The sequence below is a fragment of the Ictalurus punctatus genome, chromosome 23 (genome assembly GCF_001660625.3).
Source record: "Ictalurus punctatus breed USDA103 chromosome 23, Coco_2.0, whole genome shotgun sequence".
Taxonomy (NCBI): Eukaryota; Metazoa; Chordata; class Actinopteri; order Siluriformes; family Ictaluridae; genus Ictalurus; species Ictalurus punctatus.
The window spans coordinates 20668723-20691222 of NC_030438.2; the positions used below are offsets into that span (position 1 = coordinate 20668723).

Sequence of the window (22500 nt, forward strand, 5' to 3'; positions counted from 1 at the left end):
ACGCACGCGCACACGCACGCACACGCGCACACACACGCACGCACACGCGCACACACACGCGCACACACACGCGCACACACACGCGCACACATTATTCATGAGTGTTAATAGTGTTGATAAATAATGAGTGTAAATAAGTGCGCGTAAAAAAAGATGCTTTTCGTTCTTACGTATTTTCCGAAAGTAATGGCGTCCCCTTCTGACAGCAGGATGTCGGCACGCGCTCCACTGTGTTTCGATATCGCGCTCTTCACCCCGAAAAGTCGCTTCTTCAGCAGCCCAGTTCCTGTCACATGATCCGCATGGCAGTGTGTGTTCGCTGTGGGCGGAGTCACACAAAAGATTACGAGTAATCATCGGTCAGGAACGGACACTAACTTCCTGTACAGAGACGTCAATTGTTGCGTCCCAATTCGCTTATACTATATACAATGCACTAAAATTATACACTCTTTATGTGAAGAAAAAGCAGATAGTTTTGAGTGTGTAGTAAAAGAGTACACAGTACTGGGACATACCAACATGACGCGTAATGGAAGACGGCGTTGTTGCCGAGTTACGCACACGGTCACCCACAGACTCCGATAAGAAATTTTAGTGCTGATCGACGTGTCTGGGAACCATAATGTTTACCGGACAAACTGGAAAATATCTGGACATCTCATTGTGGTGTTTATTTTGCATTGTAATGTTTTGGTCTATGTATAATATATGCGATTGTTTGGGCGAGGACGAGGGCGTGGTCGAGCTTCAGCTGTGGGTGGAGAGGAGGCGGGTTGAATCGGCAGGTAACGCCTGATTCTGATCTGTGTTGGATTAGCCGAGTTTACTGGTGTGTCTGTTTGAGCTTCCAGTAACGAGCGAGAAAGAAAAAGACAGACAGACCTGTGTGTGTGTGTGTGTGTGTGTGTGTGTGTGTGTGTGCGTGTGGTTGAATGAGTTAAATAATGCGAGGAAATCAGAGTACACATTACATTGAGAATCATGTGAGAAACACTTGCGCAGTTGTAAACACTCCTCGCTGCATTTCAGCTTTTCATTCATTCGATAATTTACACCTCTCTAAACGCGTTACACTCGTCCCCATTATCTGCAGATAGAATTCGGCGACGCAAACCGTCACAAAACTCCTCCTCCCTCATGCAAGGAGTTGTGGGTAATATTAGCTGAAAACGTGTCCACGGATACACACTTCGAAAACCTACTGGAAATAGTTGACCATCCGGTAGCTCTGGATCCTCGTTTCATCATCCGACCATTCGGAGAACACTCATTCTCATCTCCGATACTGTTTAGGACGGACAGTAGACGAATTGGGACGCAGCAAATATGTAGTTTAATAACGGTGCCTACTCCCTACCTAGTGCACAGCACAGAAGGGTGAGAGTTTAGTGCACAACACAGAAGGGTGAGAGTTTAGTGCACAACACAGAAGGGTGAGAGTTTAGTGCACAACACAGAAGGGTGAGAGTTTAGTGCACAACACAGAAGGGTGAGAGTTTAGTGCACAACACAGAAGGGTGAGAGTTTAGTGCACTACACAGAAGGGTGAGAGTTTAGTGCACTACACAGAAGGGTGAGAGTTTAGTGCACTACACAGAAGGGTGAGAGTTTAGTGCACTACACAGAAGGGTGAGAGTTTAGTGCACAACACAGAAGTGGTTAATAAGAGCAGAACCTCCAGCTCTCTGCACATCAGTGAAGTCATTAAACAACACATCACACAGTGTTTAAGTCCAGGTGGAAAACAGATTCGTTTACTCAAGCTTTATGCGAATAGTTGTTTTCTTAGATAAAGGAGCAGATCTAGAGGCTCACAGCTCCACCCCTGACCCCGATGCCCTGCTTCTGCCCGGAGTCTCTTCATATGCACACGTTAGAGAACCATTATAGCTCTGTGAGTTTGTTTATTAGGAGTGTTAGTGTTCCATGTGTTCATATTCACCTGCCACAGTGAGCTTTAGTCCGAGCTCCTCGATCAGCTTCATGTCCCGATCCACCATCTCCAGAACCGGGTCAATCAGCACGGCCTCCCGTGTACTCGCATCTGCCAACAGGTAGGTGTAGGTACTGCTGGAGGACTCAAACAACTACACCACACACACACACACACACACACACACACACACACACACACACACAGAGTTTATTATTTACACATTTTATACCCCTCCATCATCTGCACTGCGGGTTACAGAGGTTTTATATCTAATCTCTATACAGAGTAAATGAACTCTTGGTGCTGATAGGCTGTAACCTGTTGCACCTGCGCAGGTTTCATCTGGTGTTCATACAGAATGAGATTATTCATCAGATAAAACCTGTTTACTACATACCCGTGTTATCTTTATTACAGTACATGTTACCTACGCTAAACAAGTTCACTCCCATCAATAAACTCGGATTTAACTCACTATAGTTCATACACATGAGCAGGAAATAAAATCAGTGATATACAGCCGAACTCCTAACTCTTTCATTTTAAACAGTTGTTATTTAAAGCACTTTATCCTCAGTATACTTTCCTCACTGTGTAGGTTAATAAAACACTAACTCATTTATTCCAGAAACTCTGAATAGCCTCAGATCTGTCCTTCACTAAGAGACACATCACTCATATTAAAGTTTAACTCTGTTATTGCCCAACAGTTTCCTGATATAAACTTATTAACGATGCATTAATGAAGGCTGTGTGTGTATTTTACACATTTAGCGTGTGTTTTTGTGTGTATGTTTCACACATTTAGTGTGTGTGTTATTGTTGTTGCAGACTTACCTGGCGGAACACTAGTCCTTTATTGCACTCCATCACTCTCACTCCTGTGTGCACTCCGTGTGAACACTTCCGGGAAATGACACTCCGGGCCGAGAGCAGAGACCTCACACTCCTCACACTCCTCACACACACACTCATTACACCCATTACAGCCGTTAGACCAGTTAAACCACTGGACTAGCGTAGAGATCTGATCACGAGTGAGTGTTTGTGTGCGCGCGTGCGAACTGTGTGTGTGTGTGTGTGTGTGTGTGTACGTGCGCGCGTGCGAGCTGTGTGTGTACGTGCGCGCGTGCGAGCTGTGTGTGTGTGTGATTTTGCTCAGAGTGACATGACTCTTATACAACACGAAACATTTCCCAGACACAAATATCTCCTGTTGTCTTTTCTCTTTGTTTTAAAAACACAAACCGACCATTCAGTTCTGTCCAAACCCGGAAATTAAACTGCACGTTATTCTGTGCGCATGCGCAGTGTAATCCACCACGGATAGGAATGACAACGGCGCCGCCATATTGGAAGGGACGACAACTCACTTTGACCTCATTGACTTTACTTGTACTTTAGGTGAGAATGAAAGTTTCTGTAGTCAAGTCACATTTATTTATGTTCCAGGGACCAAAGTGTTGTACAGAGGCAACTTAAATACTGAGGATTACTGAGATGTTAGAAGGACATTCCAAGACTGATGATATTTACTGTGTGTGTGTGTATCACTCCACATTTCAGCATTCACTATCTAAAATTCCAATTCTAGCAATAATTCATTAAGCTGAAACTGTTTCTACACAAACCCCACAGAGAAATTCCAGAACCTGGAGTTCTGCAGAAACCTCTCAGATTCCACTCTCACTGGTTCCTATCCCATCCCCAATCCTACCACCACCATGCTTCATCAACAGCTGCACGTGCACATACACACACACACCATCCAAAAAACAAATAAAGTTACAATAACCCGGTTGCATAAGTCTACACACCCTTTTATAATTGGGGGCGTGGCTGTGTTCAGAATGAACCAATCACATTCAATCTCATGTTTAAAAGGAATTATCATACAGCTGTCATCAATTAAATGATTCTGATTAACCCCACATAAAAATCAGCTATTTCTGTAGAATTTTCTTCACACCTTCTTGGTTTCAACTGACTGCTGAAGCCGTGGTCCTCAAAGAGCTGCCAAAGCCTGTACGGGGTCTCACTGTCAAAAGAAATCGATCAGGAGAGGGGTATAAAAAAATTTCAAAAATATTCCATGTACCATGAAACACCATGAAGGACATCATCAGCAAGTGGACAAAATGGAGCACCACAGTGACATCACCAAGAACAGGACGTCCCTCCAAAATTTACCAAAGGACAAGACAAAAACTTACCAGGGAGGCTGCCAAGAGACCAACAGCGACATTACAGGAGCTGCAGGAACATCTGACACGTACTGATTCCTCTCTGCATGTGATAATCTCTCGTATTCTTCACACGTCTGGGCAATGGGGTCGGATGGCTAGACTGAAGCCCTTTCTCACAAAAAAAATTCCAAGCTCAACTAAATCACACAAACCATGTGGCAAAATGTGTTATGATGAGACCAATTCCAAAAGGTATAATTATTCTAAAAGGTATCTTTGGTGCAAAAAAAAAAAAAAAACTGCATCACTAAAAGAACTCCGTCCCCTCGGGGAAGCGCAGTGGCAGCAGCATCACACTTTAGCTGCTTTTCTTCAGCCAGAACTGGGGCTTTTATCAAGGTGGAGAGAATCATGAATATCTACAAATACCAGCTAATTTAGTGCAGAACCTTCGATTCCACGTCCAAATCACCAAAGGAACGGCTTCACCACAAGAAGATCAATGTTTCTGAATGGCCCAGCCCGAGCCCAGACCTGAATCCAACTAAAAATCTGTGGAGTGACCTGAAGCACAGGAGATGCCCTCACAGTCTGATGGATCTGGAATGTGTTAGCAAGAAAGCATGAGAAAATATTACCAAGTCAACATGTGTCATGCTGATAGATTCTTCCCCCAAAAGTGTGGTGTAATAGCATCAAAAGTGTTTCAACAAAGTATTACTTTAGGGGTGTGTATACTTATACACCCAGGTTATTCTAAGTTTTTTTTTCTCTTATAAATGTTTGATTGATATTCATTTTATTTGTGTACTCTGCAATTTCACATTAAAGGTAAGAAAAGATCTGACAGGATTCACCTGTAATAGAACTCATACTCATGCCATACTGCTCGTATCACACTGAAGTAATAATAATAATAATAATAATAATAAGAATAATAATAATAATAATAATCATAGAACGGGTAAAAGAGACGAGATTAAGGAAAAATGATTAGCCAACACTTCAAAGAGAGCAAGAAATAATTTTAACAGGTAAAGCTCTGCCTCTCTTCATGATGAACGTTATTTTTACATGAACGTTGTGTTTACATACACGTGTAGAATACCGCTGTGTGATTTAATGATCCATCATCATACATTTTTATCCTCAATGTTTCTCAGGATTTAAAACAAAATCATTGTTGATTTCAAATAAATACCTTTACTAGAGAAAACCTTTAGTATAAAAGTCTACTTTAAAGTAAAGCTGCATGTTGCTGTGTGTAATAATGTAATAAAGGAGTGAATAAAACACACCTGTAATATCTCAGGAAAGTTGTGTGTTTATTCAGAATATTAAAATGAAATGATCACTCAGGCCTACTGGCCAATCATTAAATACTCTAAATAAAAGAAAATATAAAACATTAAATATCATCATTTTGGCTGTGCCAGTGTTCAGGACACAACATACCTGCTGTTCCACTTCACACACCAGGTGAAATCTGATTATACCTGTAATACACATTAATACAACATTCCCACTATACAGGTGAATAAGGTGCCACTGTGCTGTCAGTGTGAACGACCACTGATCCGCCCGCTTCCCCGCCCTGAAACAGCAGGAATATTAATCAGCGTGTTTCATTACAGTACATGTAAGTGTGTGTTTGTGTGCGTGTGTGTGTGTGTGTGTACCTGTGTGTGTTGTTTAATCCACTGCAGTAGTGACGTCACTCGTGTGTAAACTCCAGGTTTATTCGGTCGTGCACATCCGTCACCCCAACTGACCACGCCCGCCAGCCGCCAATCCCCATCAGCCGTCTCGCACACCAGGGGGCCCCCGCTGTCCCCCTGCACACACACACACAAATGTCATGATGTCTACAAAGTGTACATCTTTCAGCTAGCAAATAAAATAACAAACATGGTGAAGGGCACGCAATCAAGGAGTAGTGGGCAAGGGTGTGAGAGGGCCTGATTACCTGGCAGGAGTCGACTCCGCCCTCCATTTCCCCGGCGCAAAGCATTCTGGGAGTGATGTAGGAACCGTAGACTGAGGAACCAGAGCACACTGTCTGATCAATAATGTGAACCTGCGCATGTCTGAGCTGAGCCGACACTGAGCCTGCACACACACACACACACACACACGCGCACACACACACACACACACAGAGTATAATAGTGTAAGTGCATCTTGTGTAGTGTACTGCGTATAGTTATTAATGTGTAGTGTTTGTACCTCCTTCGTGTGTGAAGCCCCATCCGGTCACCCAGCAGGACGAGCCGATGGGGAACGACTGAGGAACAATCGGCAAACACACAGGGCGCACACTGTCTACACACACAGTCAAAATGCTGAGCTAATGACAAAATGCTGATCATAACACTTCACATCACAGGGTTAAACATATACATACACACACACTGCTCACCCCCCATCCTCATGGCAGTGTGTGTGAGCATCAGGCCGAGGTCGTAGTCATTGGTTTGTTTTGAGTATTTGGGATGTGTGTGTATGCGCAGTGTGTTGTAGCGTTGACCGTGTGACACATCAGACACGATGAGTGTATCGACCACAACCTGCCAATCAGCTTCCAGCATCAGGTCATACCTCAGAGAGAGAGACAGCAGGGCATTATTGGAGTGAGACTGAGTGCATGTGTGTGTGTGTGTATGTATGTATATGTGTGTGTGTATTACTCCATAAAGCAGTGAGCAGCAGTTATGACCCAGTTTGAGGTGATTATGGCCCCCCCACACACGTGCTGGCCCCTCCACTGCAGACCGGCTTGCCACACCCACTGATCCTGCCGAGCCACGGTCCCCCCCACAATCCGTCCCAAGACCCCTGCTAGACCAGTGCAGTCTGAGAAAACACACACACCCACACCCACACCCACACACACACACACACACACAATGTGTGTGACCCTGTTTATTATCCTCTCTTGTCATGTAAACTGTGATGTAGTGATGATAATGAAGTGTATACTACCTGAGGAAATGTTTAGTGTTTGATTGACAGGAAGTTTAGGTGTATATGGTGGCACTGATGTCAGGCTGCAGTTCCACTTCATGTCACAGGAGGCGCTGTGGTCTCTCATTTTCGGCGGGAAAGACACAAAACTCACTACCAAGGAGAGAAAGAGCAGATATCCATTCCATCCCAAATCCTCTCGAGTGCACTTCTACAGTTATGCTTCATCATGAGCACTTTATAAATATCGAAATAATTCCATATAAATTTTCTATTACATTGTGATTTTAATGCTAACACACCACACACTTTATACTGAATGTAGATATTTTTTGGAATGGCAAATGTGATTTTAATTTTCTTCCTTGTGCAAGTGTTTACCTGTGACAATGGTGATGATGACGATGATGAAGAATGGAATCAGAGCTGTAATTAACGCCAAGCGAGACGGACACGCAGGCCACAGTCTGAACACACACACAGCTGGACAGGAAAACACCAGAATTGTGGATTGTTTATTTATGTGCTTATTTATTTAGCTAGCTAGTTATTTAGTTAGTTATGTAGTTAGTGATGTTTGTTTGTTTACTCAGGGGAGGGTGATAAGGGCAAGTGGTGTAGCACCTGATGCTTCATCAGAAACTCCTTTACACAGATCAGCTCCACCCACTGGGGGGTCGAGGTCAAGGTGGAGGTCAATGTTAGGGCTCAGGTCAAAAGTCATCTGCTGAGGATGGAGGGATTCACCAGACGAGTGATGTTGTGTTTCTAGGGCAGACTGAGAGGTGGAGGAGGATGAAGGAGTGGGGATGGGATTGGGGTTGAAAATGAGGGCGTGGCTTTCTGGAGCAGGTGGGAGGGGCAGTAGTGTTATGGCAGAAGACAAGGCAGAGGGTAGTGTTAGAGCCTGTGGAGGTGTTGAGGCTCGGGGCGGGACTCTATGTGGAGGTGTTGAGGCTCGGGGCGGGACTCTATGTGGAGGTGTTGAGGCTCGGGGTGGGACGCTATGTGGAGGTGGAGTTGTGGAAGGAGACAAATCTGTGTCTGGAGGCAGGGCTATGAGCTGAGGCAGGGTTAAAGGTGTAGGTGGGGCTGTGGGTGGAGCCAAATCTGGGGCTGTTAGTGAAGGCAGAATTGTAAGAGAAGAGGGAAATATGGGTGGGGCCACAGCCACAGTCATGGGTGGAGCTATGTCTGTAGGTGGAGGTGAGGCTATAGGTACAGATACAGCTAAAACTGAAGGCGGGGCTGGTTTTGGGGGCAGAGCTTGAGTCTGAAAGAAGAAATAACTGATATGCATTAATGTTCAACAGCATTCAATAAAAATATAAAGATAAACAATTATATTTGTAGCTACAGATTTAACTTTCATGTAAACATGTCTTGATTGTAATGTTAATTTCCATCCATCTGTTTTCTGTAACGTTTATCCTGCACAGGGTCGCAGGACCCGGAGTCTGTGCCAGGGGGACTCGGGGCACGAGACGGGGGACACCATAGACGAGGTGCTAACCCATTGCAGGGTACACACACTCACACATGGACAATTTGGGAATACCAATCAGCCTACTGCACATGTCTTTGGACTGTGGGAGGAAACTAGAGTACCTGGAGGAAACCCCCTGAAGCACGGGGAGAACCTGCACACTCCACACACACAGAGGTGGGAATTGAACCCCCGACCCTGGAGGTGCGAGGCGAACATGTTAAACACTAAGCCACTATCCCGCTCCATATTTAATTTTAATCATTTCTAATTAAGTAGATTTTTATTATAAACACACACACACACACACTTTCATTTAAAAATTAATTAAACCTTTAAATTAATATTAATATATTTTATGTGGAACTATTTTTCAGTATAAAGTAATCAGACGTACATGTACAAATTGTGATTTTGTAAATAGATTAATAAATATGACGTTTGTGTTAATTCTGTCCCTTTTGACCCAGCATACTCTGTATTTACCACCTTATATGGAACTTGCTTCCTGTTTGATTAGTGTGCTGCTTCCTGTTGCTTGTTAGCATCCTGTGACAATCTTTATTTGTTGACTGTTAGCTTGTTAAAGTAAAATTCATTTACAAATTCTAATTTAACATTTTTTATATTATAAGTCTTGATGGTTTTACCTTCACTTCATTTGTGATTATTTATTCTCCAAAAGTTTACAATCTATAAAAACATGAGGGCTTCAGCTCAAACGGCCAAATTACTGATATGATCAGGATTCTGTGACAGAAATGGATGGCACTTACCTACAAATACTACAGACAGAAATTACGTGTGTGTGTGTGTGTGTGTGTGTGTTTGTCTGTGTGTGTGAGAGAGAGAGATGAATGACTGCTCACAGACACAACATTAAATTATTCATTTATCCTTCAGTAAGCTCAAGGTCACAGAACACACTTTAAAATAAATGTCTTCTTGTACACAAATGCTGAATTATTCATGGACAGCGTGTCTCACTCCACAACAGAATAAATTACATTCTCAGATCTGTACATAAATAAATAAATAAATAAATAACAACAAGGAGAAGAATAAATAAATAAATAAAGCTTTACAATAAAGTTGTGATGATTTTCAGTGATTAATTGAAAAGAGCAGCGAGGACATCGGCTGAGAAATATTCTGAAATAGTAACTGGAAACGAGTTTACCTGCAGCATCATGATGAGCTCTGCACCGTGTGTGTGTGTGTTCTTCTCAGAAGATCCGCAGTTGAACCTGCCAGTGTTAATAAAATCTTCTCTGAAAGGCAGCTTGAAGACAAAAAGCCCAATTTAAACACAAATAAAACCACAGACAGCTGTCTCACCCCCAGGGTAATTTACTCTTCCTTCAAACTTCTTCAGTTCTCTCTCTCTCTCACTCCATCTATATACCTATATATCCCAGAATGCATTGCTCCCTGTCGTCCTTCCATCCCCCCTCGCCTCATCCTACCTGTCTCCATGTCCTGTGTGTGTGTGTAACAGAGAGCTGTGCTTTACACACTGAAATATTCATGAGTGTGGGTCGGAGTGTGTGGATGTGAGGATCGTATACATGCCTGGACGGGTCAAAGCCCTTACAAAGCCTCACAGTCACAGAACAGCCTTCCAGTCGGTGTTCGGGACTCAGACAGTCTCAGTGTTTAAGTTTTCAGGTGTTGTTGTTGTTAGCTTTTCTTTTAGGTAAAGGAGCAGATCTGGAGAGATGATGAGCCTAGAGATGTTTGGATGCTGTCGCTTTCACACCTTCACCCAGGTGTGCTGATGGTGGAGTGTCTGGTCGCATTATGTCCCAGGGAGTCCTCATGTCTGTGTTCCTTCCGGTTCTCCCTTTTAGTTATGCTGCATGATAGTCTCGCTGGAGTCCCTGCTTTCACTCACACACAGTGCATCCTTAACCATTACGGGGCAATAACCATGCCTAATAATCTCTCGCACGCTCTTGCACGCTCTCGCACACTCTCTTGTGGTCAGCAGTGCAGAATTTTGCTGAAGGCTTTGCGGAACTCAATGTTGAAGGTGGTGTAGATGATGGGGTTGACCCCGCTGTTGGTGTAGCCCAGCCATGTGACGGTGCTGTACAGAGACGGAGAGATGCAGCAGCTTCCACAGTGAGCCTTCAACACGTGGGTCAGGAAGAAGGGCAACCAGCAGATAATAAACACACCTGACACACACACACACACAGTTCCTTCATCACTGTCATGCATAATATCAGAGAGATGATTCTCTTATAAAGCTCCAGTGATCTGAAATTATACATGCCTTTGTGTTTGTCAAAAATCACTCTCTCTCTGTCTGTCTCACTCTCTGTCTGTCTCACTCTCACCTAGTACAATGGCGAGCATCTGTGTTGCTTTCCTCTCCTTCTGCTGAGACATTCGCCCTCTTGTTCTCTCCTTCTCCCCTCCTCTCCTCTCTCTTCCTCCGTCCCTCTTCCTCCATCCTAGCTGAGCTTGGGGGTAGGTGGATACAGCGGAGCATGAAGGGGTGGGGCATGATGGGGCGTGGCCCAGTACCATAGAAACAGAGACAGAAGTTTTTGCACGCTTCTGTAAACACACTGACCCTGAGTCCAGAGGACAATCCGTCACTTCCTTTACCAACGTCTGTGAGAGAGAGACAGGGAGAGGGAGGGAGAGACAAGACAAGGAGAGAGACAGGGATCATGTCTCCCTTCATCACGTGTTCTATACGTGTACATTAACAGTGAGGACAGACTGAGCAGTAGTCTGTTCCAGAGGTGTTTATAACTCACCACTTTTTTTTGTTGAGGTGCATTTGTGGGCGTTGGCTTCATTATTAGTGTGTAGAGTTTCACATCCTCGGGATGAGTCCATTTATTCTGTCTCATGCACACACACACACGCATGCACACGCACGCATGCACACGCACGCATGCACACGCACGCACGCACACACGCACACCAGAATACAACTGAGCCAACAATAACACACTCTAACCATTACTTTTTTTTGTTCTAATGCTCATTCTGTCTCAGATTTAAATCCACTCTGTTTCCTACTGCTTTTGTTTTTCTGTCTGATCCTCATTTTAATATCTCTGAATTATTCTAATTATTTTAATTATTTTAATTTGAACCCTGACCTTGATTCTAATTCAGTTTATAGTAATCATTTTTATTCAGAGTGTAAATATAATTCTAATGCTGATTCTAATTTAGATTCTGGATTTGACACTAATCTTGATCTTGACGTGTGGGTGAGTCTTTAGGTGTTTTAATGTGTGTTGTGTCTGACTTTGTGTCTGCACAGGGTGTCTGCTCGCTCCGTGGTCGATGTGTGTCTGCAGCTTGGAGCCGTCCGTCTGCCTCGTCTGTGCAGCACCACGCAGATCTGCACATACACTAGCAGGGTGACGATGAAGGGAACGTAGAAGGAGGCGACAGACGAGTAAATGACAAACGCGGGATCAGTAAAGCTGCAGTCCCGCCCCTCTGTACTCTCTGATAGAGAGAGAGAGAGAGAGAGAGAGAGAGAGAGAGGTGGAGAGGGGGAGAGGGAGGGAGGGAGGGGAAGGGAGAGAGAGAGAGAGAGGGAGGGAGAGAAAGAGAGAGGGGGGGGGGGAGAGAGGAGAGGGGGAGTGAGAGGGGAGAGAGGGGAGAAGGGAACCAACAAATTCATTACAGCTTTTCAAACTAATAACTGACAACAAACACCAAACAATATTCATTAATAAATTTGATAAATTAGTGTGTGTGTGAGAGAGAGTGAGATTACCTGTGTTATTAAGACCGAACAGTAGGGGGCAGGAGATGGCGAAAGACAGGAACCAGACGAAGGTGATCATCAGCACCACTCTCCTCCTCGAGCTGTACCGTGTGTTATACAGCATCGGCATGGCAACAGCTGTGTACCTGCATGTACAGTGTCACACTATCTGAAGGATGGATGATGATGATGATGATGACAGTGATGATGATGATGATGATGATGATGGTGATGATGATGGTGATGATGGTGATGATGGTGATGATGATGGTGATGATGATGGTGGTGATGATGATGATGATGATGATGATGATGATGGTGGTGATGATGATGGTGATGATGATGATGGTGATGATGGTGATGATGGTGATAGTGATGATGATGATGATGATTGTGATGATGGATAGTGATGATGGTGATAGTGATGATAATGATGATGGTGATAGTGATGATGATGATGATGATTGTGATGATGGATGATGATGATGATGATGATGATGATGGTGATGATGGTGATGATGGTGATGATGGTGATGATGATGGTGATGATGGTGATGATGATGGTGGTGATGATGATGATGATGATGGTGGTGATGATGATGATGATGATGGTGATGATGGTGGTGATGATGATGATGATGATGGTGATGATGATGATGATGGTGGTGATGATGATGATGGTGATGGTGGTGATGGTGGTGATGGTGGTGGTGATGATGATGGTGATGATGATGATGATTGTGATGATGGATAGTGATGGTGATGATGATGGTGATGGTGATGATGGTGATGATGGTGATGGTGATGATGGTGATAGTGATGATAATGATGATGGTGATAGTGATGATGATGATGATGATTGTGATGATGGATAGTGATGATGATTGTGATGATGGATAGTGATGGTGATGATGGTGGTGATGATGATGATGATGGTGATGAAGGTGATGATGGTGATAGTGATGATGATGATTGTGATGATGGATAGTGATGATGATTGTGATGATGGATAGTGATGGTGATGGTGATGATGGTGAAGATGGTGATGAAGGTGATGAAGGTGATGATGATGATTGTGATGATGGATAGTGGTGGTGATGATGATGGTGGTGATGATGATGATGATGGTGATGATGGTGATGATGGATAGTGATGGTGATGATGATGGTGATGATGGTGATGAAGGTGATGATGGTGATAGTGATGATGATGATGATGATTGTGATGATGGATAGTGATGATGATTGTGATGATGGATAGTGATGGTGATGATGATGGTGAAGATGGTGATGAAGGTGATGAAGGTGATGATGATGATTGTGATGATGGATAGTGGTGGTGATGGCGGTGGTGATGGTGAGGAGCACTGACCTGTCTATACTGATGGCACACAGGTTGAGGATACTCGCTGTGCACATCATCACGTCCAGAGTCAGTAACACATCACAGTGTAAACGACTGAATCTCCACTCACCCACCACCTACACACACACACACACACAGACACACAGTACTATCAGACCATCAGGGCACTCACTTGGAGACTATTGAACAGTTTCTACCCCAAAGTCCTCACCACACTCAACTTAGCACTGCATCGTGCACCCAGAGCTCCACCTCCACCCAGCCCCACCTTTACTACACACTTCAGTACACTACAGCCTGGGCAGGTGCACTTTACTGACATTCTCTGCCAATTTATTAGTGCAATAATGAACATGTGTTATACATTAAACCAGTACAATAATCATATGTGGAACACCGTGAACCAGTGTAATAACTGAATAATGTGTGTGTGTGTGTGTGTGTGTGTGTCCGAGAGAAAGTGAGACCTCCAGGTACACCCCCCAGGGCATGACGAGCGTGGCGAGCAGCAGGTCAGAGACAGCGAGGGAGACGATGAGGTAGTTGGTGGTGTTTTGTAGCGTCTTCTCCCTCGAAACAGCGACACACACCAACACGTTTCCAAACACCACACAGAAGATCAACAACACCAACAACACAGCGTAGAAGTTATAGCGCAGGGGGGGAACAGGGGGCACTACAGTGCAGTTCAGCTGGGACAGGACAGGGGACAGAGACAGCACAGGGTCTGGGGTGTGTCCCGTCACATTCATCATCACCAACACTCAACACTTCACTAACCACTTCATCCTGAGAGAGAGAGAGAGAGAGAGAGAGAGAGAGTCTTTATTGGTCACAAAGATTACAGCACAATGAAATTCTTTTCTTCGCATGTCAGGCAGTTGGGGTCAGAGCGCAGGGTCAGCCATGATACAGCGCCCCCTGGAGCAGAGAGGGTTGTTCAAGGGCCCAACAGTGGCAGCTTGGCAGTGCTGGGGCTTTACCTTCTGATCAGTAACCCAGAACCTTAACCGCTAAGCCACTACTGCCCTTCTCTCTCTGAGAGTGAGAGAGACAGTGAGAGTGAGAGAGAGAGACAGTGAGGGAGGGAGGGAGAGAGAGAGAGACAGTGAGGGAGGGAGGGAGAGAGAGAGAGACAGTGAGAGAGGGAGAGAGAGAGAGACAGTGAGAGGGAGAGAGAGAGAGACAATGAGAGGGCGAGAGAGAGAGTGAGAGAGACAGTGAGAGGGAGAGAGAGAGACAATGAGAGGGCGAGAGAGAGAGTGAGAGAGACAGTGAGAGGGAGAGAGAGTGAGAGAGTGAGAGAGACAGTGAGAGGGAGAGAGAGAGTGAGAGAGTGAGAGAGACAGTGAGAGGGAGAGAGAGTGAGAGAGTGAGAGAGACAGTGAGAGGGAGAGAGAGTGAGAGTGTGAGAGAGACAGTGAGAGGGAGAGGGGGAGAGAGAGACAGTGAGAGAGAGTGAGACAGTGAGAGTGAGAGAGGGAGAGGGAGAGTGAGAGAGTGAGAGACAGTGAGAGAGAGAGTGAGACAGTGAGAGGGCGAGAGAGAGAGTGAGAGAGACAGTGAGAGAGACAGTGAGAGGGAGAGAGAGTGAGACAGTGAGAGGGAGAGAGAGAGAGTGAGAGAGACAGTGAGAGTGAGAGAGAGACAGTGAGAGGGAGGGAGAGAGAGAGAGAGAGAGAGAGAGAGAGAGAGAGTGAGAGAGACAGTGAGAGTGAGAGAGAGTGAGAGAGAGAGAGAGAGTGAGAGAGACAGTGAGAGGGAGAGAGAGAGAGAGAGCGAGAGAGAGAGAGTGAGAGAGACAGTGAGAGGGAGAGAGAGAGAGAGAGCGCGAGAGAGAGAGAGTGAGAGAGACAGTGAGAGGGAGAGAGAGAGAGAGAGCGAGAGAGAGAGAGTGAGAGAGACAGTGAGAGGGAGAGAGAGAGTGAGAGAGAGAGACAGTGAGAGGGAGGGAGAGAGAGAGAGAGAGAGAGTGAGAGTGAGAGGGACAGAGAGTGAGAGTGAGAGACAGTGAGAGGGAGAGAGAGAGAGAGACAGTGAGAGGGAGAGAGAGAGAGAGACAGTGAGAGGGACAGAGAGTGAGAGAGACAGTGAGAGGGACAGAGTGAGAGAGTGAGAGAGACAGTGAGAGGGAGAGAGTGAGAGAGAGAGTGAGAGAGACAGTGAGAGGGAGAGAGGGAGAGTGAGAGAGACAGTGAGAGGGACAGAGAGTGAGAGAGAGAGTGAGAGAGACAGTGAGAGAGTGAGAGAGAGAGTGAGAGAGACAGTGAGAGGGACAGAGTGAGAGAGTGAGAGAGACAGTGAGAGGGAGAGAGTGAGAGAGAGAGTGAGAGAGACAGTGAGAGGGACAGAGAGTGAGAGAGAGAGTGAGAGAGAGAGTGAGAGAGACAGTGAGAGAGTGAGAGAGAGAGTGAGAGAGACAGTGAGAGAGTGAGAGAGAGAGTGAGAGGGAGACAAAGACAGACAGGTGGACAGGAGAACTATCGCTATGAAAAATAATGAAGAAATGCAAATGAAAAACTGACATTAAAACATCACTGTATTATAATTTGATATTAATCCTCAGTCTTTATAACAGGAATAATGTTTCATAATGCATATTTTAATTTACACACACACACACACACACACACACACACACACACACACATTACATTACTACTGATACATGAAGATAAATTCTAACCCTAATTACAGTTTAATAATTTAATGTAAAAATATTTAATATCACGTAATGATATGAAAGTCACTTGCGCTTGGTGTCGGTTCCGCTTCGTTCTCGACAGCAGCACGGAGTGTGTGACTGGGAATTACAGGAGCGCGCACTACAGCCTCTCTCCCTCTCCCCCTCTCCCTCTCCCTCACACACACACTCTCCCACACACAGTGCTTTTGTTTAAAGAGAACTACACAAAATCTTTAATAAGAGAAAATTAAATCTTTCATTTAATTTAAGGCAGGACTGAGCTGTGAACATTAATCCAGATGTTAATTTAATAATTCAGTTAATAATGAAACTTATGTTTTATTAACACATGAATGTAAACACAGTGTATGTGTAACAAAATTAACTTTATTATATCCGGAGAAATAAATCAACACAAAGTCTTTCATGAGAAACGAAACAGAATCAGTAACATATTAAACAACAAAATTTAAATCTAATAATTAACAAATAAAATCATTACAGTCACAAACTGAAGTCTGGATTATTTCAAAGATAAACAGATAAAACACACACACACACACACACACACATTCCAAATACTAATTACCAATTACATTTCATCACAAACACATCTGTGCTCAAACCTCCACTTCATCGTGGTGTGGAACCGGAGTGGGATTGAGACGCGGCCGAGCAGGACGGCCATTTTACATTCTAATAAAACACCAGCGCAAGATGATGATGGAGTCTGTGTGTGTGTGTGTGTGTGTGAGGGGGATATAGGGTGTAATGCTCCTAATAATCATTCACTACAGTGGAGGTGTGTTTTTTTTAGGGCACGACAGTATAGGGCTGATAGGGTAACATCTTCTGCCGATCATTAATGGCGAAAATCCACGTGGGCTTCACAAAACTCAGATTCTCGTTCTCCATCAGAGCCTGACATAGAGAGAGAGAGAGAGAGAGAGAGAGGGAGAGAGAGAGAGAGAGAGAGAGAGAGAGAGGGAGAGGGAGAGAGGGAGAGGGAGAGAGAGAGAGGGAGAGAGAGAGAGAGGGAGAGAGAGAGGGAGAGAGAGAGAGAGGGAGAGAGAGAGGGAGAGAGAGAGAGAGGGAGAGAGAGAGGGAGAGAGAGAGAGAGAGGGAGAGAGAGAGAGAGAGGGAGAGAGAGAGAGGGAGAGAGAGGGAGAGAGAGGGAGAGAGGGAGAGGGAGAGAGAGAGAGAGAGAGAGAAGAGAGACAGAGAGAAGAGAGAGAGAAGACAGAAGAGAGAGAGAGGGAGAGAGAAGAGCGAGAGAGAGAGAAGAGAGAGAAAAAGGGAGAGAGAGAGAGAAGAGAGAGAGAGAGAGAGAGAGAAAGAGAGAGAGATTCCTAAATTGTTTGTATTTTATTCCTTTTTGCATCTTTACCCCGTCTGTCTGTCTGTAATACAGAGACAGATATAGTAGATTTATTGGACACACTGATGAGCCAAAACATTATGACCACCTGCCAAATATACGGTTGGTCCTCTGGTCCCTCCAAGACCTGTGAAGGTACCGTGTGGTATCTGGAATCACGATGTCGGTCGGATTGAGAGCTGGGGAATCTGGAGGTCAGGGCAACACCTTAAACTCTTCGCCATGTTCCTCAGAGTATTCCTGAACAATGTGTGCAGTGTGTCAGGGCGCATCATTCTGCCTTTAGAGACCATGAAGGGGTGTAGCTGGTCCACAGTGATGTTTAGGTAGGTGGCACTTGACAGACTGAAGTTGTGTAGCTCCATAAGCAGCAGGGTGAGACGCAGTGTGTTGTGACACAGTAATCCTTCCAGATCTGACGGTCTTCGTTACATCGAGGAGCCTTGGGCCTCCAACACCACAGTCCACGCTCAGAAGATCCTCAGCACTGCTGAGCCAGACTCACCCCACAAGCCACGGAGTAACCCCGCCCCTGACGTGCACCGATGATACGGGATAATCAGCTTCACCTGGACGTGCTCATAATGTTCCAGCTCATCAGTGTATATTTATATATTTTCACTCACGTCCTCGAAGGTGTCGTCCCATCCCTGACTGGTGATCACAAACTGGACCTTCTCATTCATGTAGTCCTCCACAGCACTGGTGCGCGCACACACACACACACACACACACACACACAGACGTTTACTTAAACTGGTTTATTTGTATGTTGTTGTTTAGTACTGTATTATTATTATTATTATTATTATTATTATTATAATAACGATCATTAATGTGTTTCTGTCTCACCCGTTAAAGGCGATGATGTAACGCTGCAGCAGGCGTCGCTGATTCTCCGGAAACTTCCCATAAAGATAAAAACGCTTTCCTGTCAGAAAGTCTGAGAGACAGACAGAGAGAGAGAGACAGAGAGAGACAGAGAGAGAAAGAGAGGTAGAGTTACTATGCACATCTTTTGCAGTCATGCACACCTGGATCATAAATGCTCCTTCTTAATCACACACACCTGGTAGCTCTGGAATGGGTTTGTCTTCCTCTTCTTCTGCGTCTGTGTTCTCATCTGTAGAGCCTCCATACTGGTCATCCTCCATCTCCTCTCCTCCTCCACTTCCTCTGTCCTCCTGTCCTGCCTTCTCCTCTCTCCTCTTCTCCACTCTGACACACACACACACACACCACTGAGCACCATGTGCGGTTACCAGTATCACCGTCTCAGATCTAATGAACACGGTAAACCTTCATCAAGATGAATCGAAACTGCCGCATAAACAAACCCTGTTTACCTGCTCAGCTCATCTTCAGTGTCCATGCCCGATCCATCATCATCATCATCATCATCATCCTCTTCCTCTGTGGAGTGTGCACACACACACACACACACACACACACACACACACACACACACACACACTACAGCGTTTAGTGAAAGAACTGAAGCACGACACAGTTTGAGTAAATCATTCTGCGGTGTAGGGAGCAGGAATAAGTGTAAGTGCCCTAGAACTGTAGGGAGTAGTGGAGATGAAGCGGATTAGAACACAGCAGGTTTGAGTGAACGAGGATCAGTCAAAAGCCGCTTGTAGTGTTGAATTTACATAGAAATGAGAACCATGACAAAACGCCCTGCAGCCAGACATCATCCCTCCCTCTGTATCTCTCTCTCACACACACACACACACACTTGTTTATTAGCCCTATCTACAGCCTCTTCATTAAAGCACCTCTCCTTCTCCCTCTCTCTCACACACACACACTCACACACACACACTTCATAAGCACTATGAGCTGAGGGGGAAAGATCTGTCTAGATGAAAGGAGCACATCATCTGAGGCACGCTGTTAGAATTTACACTCAGTGTGCAGGATTAATAATCTGTTAATAATCACACTCCACCGCTCTCACATTCATTACTGTCCAATACCGTGTGTGTGTGTGTTACTGTGAATTAAATACCCTGTATGAGTTGAAGAGCAGAAGTGTACATTGACTCTGTAGGTGTGTGAACCTCACCTCGCTCGTCCACTGCTCCGTCGCTCCTCTCCTCTCTCACTGATTTCATGGAAGCGCTGTGTCTCTTCTCAAGACTCTTCTGAAACAAGGGGTTTTACACACACACACACACACACACACACACACACACACACACACACACACACAGTGTGACACAGAAAGTCATATCTGAGATGTTTCTATGACGACATCACAACTCCAGGATTATGGGAATTTGTTGAGAACTGCTAAAGAGGGACTGAGGAAGAGGATATAGAGAGAGAGGAAGAAAGAGAGAGAGAATGAGAGCATGAGGGTGAGGTTGAGTGAGTGAGAGAGGGTGAGAGAGAGAGTGTGAGTGTGAGTGAGGGGTGGGTGAAAGAGGGAGGGAGAGTGAGTGAGTGAGCGCATGAGGGTGAGAGAGAGAGAGAGAGAGAGAGAGAGAGAGAGAGAGGGAGCGTGAGTGAGGGTGAGAGAGAGAGGGAAAGTGAGTGAGTGAGAGCATGACAGTGAGAGACAGAGAGAGAGAGGGAGAGGGAGAAATTGAGTAATTCTGATTGATTCACATGTGATAAGTGATCTGTTTAAATGACAGAAAGGGGCGTGTCTTCGCCATGTAGGTAACACTGAAACCACCTGAAGGGGCCACACAATCATTAGTAGGTCACATGACCATCACACGTCTGTAGTGTGTACCTATGCTAGGAACTCAATAACTTTCCTAAAACCCCCGGAAGTGTCACTTCTCCGACACGCCCTTTTACACCTCAACTATATTTTATCACGATGAGTTTTAGACGCATTGGGAAAAGAGCGAGAGATTCCTAGAGCGTCTTTACGCTGAAGAAAAAATACAAAAAACACATTTCCTACAGGATATAACGCAATCTTTACCCACAGGTGTGTTCAGACGGGATATAGAGATCTTTACCTAGAGATACTCCGGGAATAATTACATCACACACCTCCACATGGAAAACTAATCCATACAGCTACCGGTGTGTGCGTGTGTGCGCGTGTCTGTTTCAGTATATATTATTTATATTCAATTACTTTTTTCTTTTCCTCATCAGGTCTCAGCTCCTCAGCAGCGCTGTCCTCCCCTTCCTCTTCCTCCGAGCTCGACTCTGCTCCGTCGATCAGATACCTACAGAGACATTTACATATAATCACTTATAATAATCATTAATAACAAAGAATTCATATAAATTTAACTTATATAATCCTAGATGCTCAAAAACTCTTAATACACAAAAACCATCTACTCTGCTCTGTGTGTGTGTCTGTTAGACACTTATGTTCAAAGGAAGTGGCTGCTTTAATTACTCATTACAGATACAGCTTTTAAATACTGAATACATCTCTCACACACACCAGATTGAATATTAAGAGGGAAAGAGAGAGAATGATAGTGCCTGAGAGAGAGAGAGAGAGAGAGGGAGAGAGAGAGAGAGAGAGAGAGAGAGAGAGAGAGTGTGTTGGTCATATAGAGCTGTACAGTGAACACACACCTTTTGTAGGAGATTTTCTGTTTCCTCTTGTGACAGTCCATCACCCACTCCTTCCGCACAATCAGTCCCCCTGCTGCCTTCACCTGACCGTACTTAGGGGTGTTAGCAAAGGCGCATCTACACACACACACACACACACACACACACACACACACACACACACACACAAACGGAGGTTTCACACTTTATTTTTTGGCTTTATTACAGAGTTATAATATATTATATATTATATATATATATATATATATATATATATAAAAAAAACATTACACACACACACACACACACACACACACACACACACACACACACACACACACACTGCATCCGGACAGCGCTTCACTTTTCCCCACATTTTGTTATGTTACAGCCTTATTCCAAAATGGATTAAATTCATTATTTTCCTCAAAATTCTACAAACAATACCCAATAATGACAACATGAAAGAAGTTTGTTTGAAATCCTTGCAAATTTATTAAAAAACAAAAACAAAACAACACATGTAAGTATTCACAGCCTGTATAAGGCTGTAACATAACAAAATGTGGAAAAAGTGAAGCGCTTTGAATACTTTCTGGATGCACTGTATCTATCGTGTGTGTGTGTGTATATTGTACATGAGGTGTGTGGAGTCCGGGGTCCAGTCTGGTCGGTACCGCGCCCCCATGGACAGAGCCTTGTCTCGGAGTTCTGCACGGAACGGGTTCTGAAATCCACTCAGCACAAACACCACACCCTCCATCATGCGGTTAAAGGGGATTGGTTCTGAGGCCCGGGGGCGGGGCTTGACAGAGGACTTCCGCACCAAGGACTTCTGGGAAAAGGGGGCTGGACAAGGACAGATTAATCAAATGTTTGTTTGTTTACTTATTTATCCATGTTTACTGTTTTTCCTCCTCATTCTCTTTATGTATCCATCCATCTGTCCGTCCGTCCCTCCATCTATCTTTTCAGTCATCCTTCTCTCTGTTCATCTGACCATTTACACTGTAACCAATAACTACAAGGTGTGTGTGTGTGTGTGTGTGTGTGTGTGTTACAGACCTGTTTTTGTGCTCATGGAGGTGTGTGTGTGTTCAGCAGTCTCTGTGATGGGTTTGGGTGGAGGTGTGTGTTTCTTGGTGGGGGGAGGGGGGGCATCCTGTCTCTCTTTACTGAACTCAAACTTTCTCTTCACAGATACAGCA

At 44.7% G+C, this 22500-nt stretch overlaps 4 protein-coding genes across 6 annotated transcripts in view; all 4 read right to left on the reverse strand.

Moving 5' to 3' along the window:
- Positions 1-3206, reverse strand: part of ethe1 (ETHE1 persulfide dioxygenase) — a 6551-nt gene extending 3345 nt beyond the window's left edge. The window contains exons 1-3 of the mRNA XM_017491210.3: positions 2777-3206; positions 1946-2090; positions 171-319 (exon numbers count right to left, since the gene is read on the reverse strand). Coding sequence (XP_017346699.1) covers positions 171-319; positions 1946-2090; positions 2777-2923 — 441 coding nt within the window. The 5' untranslated portion in view covers positions 2924-3206. The remainder of the gene's footprint in view (positions 1-170; positions 320-1945; positions 2091-2776) is intronic.
- A 2227-nt stretch (positions 3207-5433) lies between these two features.
- On the reverse strand, positions 5434-9834 carry LOC108278024 (uncharacterized). Its single transcript, XM_053674982.1, has 10 exons — positions 9756-9834; positions 7714-8362; positions 7471-7572; positions 7108-7242; positions 6813-6978; positions 6545-6723; positions 6352-6447; positions 6092-6234; positions 5805-5960; positions 5434-5719 (listed from the first exon to the last, which is right to left on the reverse strand). Exons 1-10 carry the CDS (start codon positions 9765-9767, stop codon positions 5651-5653), a joined length of 1707 nt encoding a protein of 568 aa, XP_053530957.1. The 5' UTR covers positions 9768-9834; the 3' UTR covers positions 5434-5650.
- Positions 9835-10556: 722 nt separating this feature from the next.
- drd2l (dopamine receptor D2 like) lies at positions 10557-14817 on the reverse strand. The gene is made up of 7 exons (XM_053674983.1): positions 14153-14817; positions 13692-13801; positions 12330-12466; positions 11850-12055; positions 11347-11433; positions 10918-11197; positions 10557-10755 (listed from the first exon to the last, which is right to left on the reverse strand). The coding sequence occupies exons 1-7, from the start codon at positions 14438-14440 to the stop codon at positions 10559-10561; spliced, it is 1305 nt and encodes a 434-aa protein (XP_053530958.1). The 5' UTR covers positions 14441-14817; the 3' UTR covers positions 10557-10558.
- Positions 14818-16738: 1921 nt separating this feature from the next.
- The window catches only part of xrcc1 (X-ray repair complementing defective repair in Chinese hamster cells 1), a 12744-nt gene continuing 6982 nt past the window's right edge, over positions 16739-22500 (reverse strand). For all 3 annotated transcript variants that reach the window (XM_017491143.3, XM_017491140.3, XM_017491141.3), the window contains exons 9-18: positions 22358-22500; positions 21931-22141; positions 21314-21430; positions 20856-20949; positions 19824-19902; positions 19096-19162; positions 18819-18967; positions 18602-18692; positions 18376-18451; positions 16739-17292 (exon numbers count right to left, since the gene is read on the reverse strand). The exon at positions 22358-22500 is cut by the window's right edge and continues 2 nt beyond it. In XM_017491143.3, the coding sequence (XP_017346632.1) occupies positions 17185-17292; positions 18376-18451; positions 18602-18692; positions 18819-18967; positions 19096-19162; positions 19824-19902; positions 20856-20949; positions 21314-21430; positions 21931-22141; positions 22358-22500 (1135 nt within the window). In that variant the 3' untranslated portion in view covers positions 16739-17184. The remainder of the gene's footprint in view (positions 17293-18375; positions 18452-18601; positions 18693-18818; positions 18968-19095; positions 19163-19823; positions 19903-20855; positions 20950-21313; positions 21431-21930; positions 22142-22357) is intronic.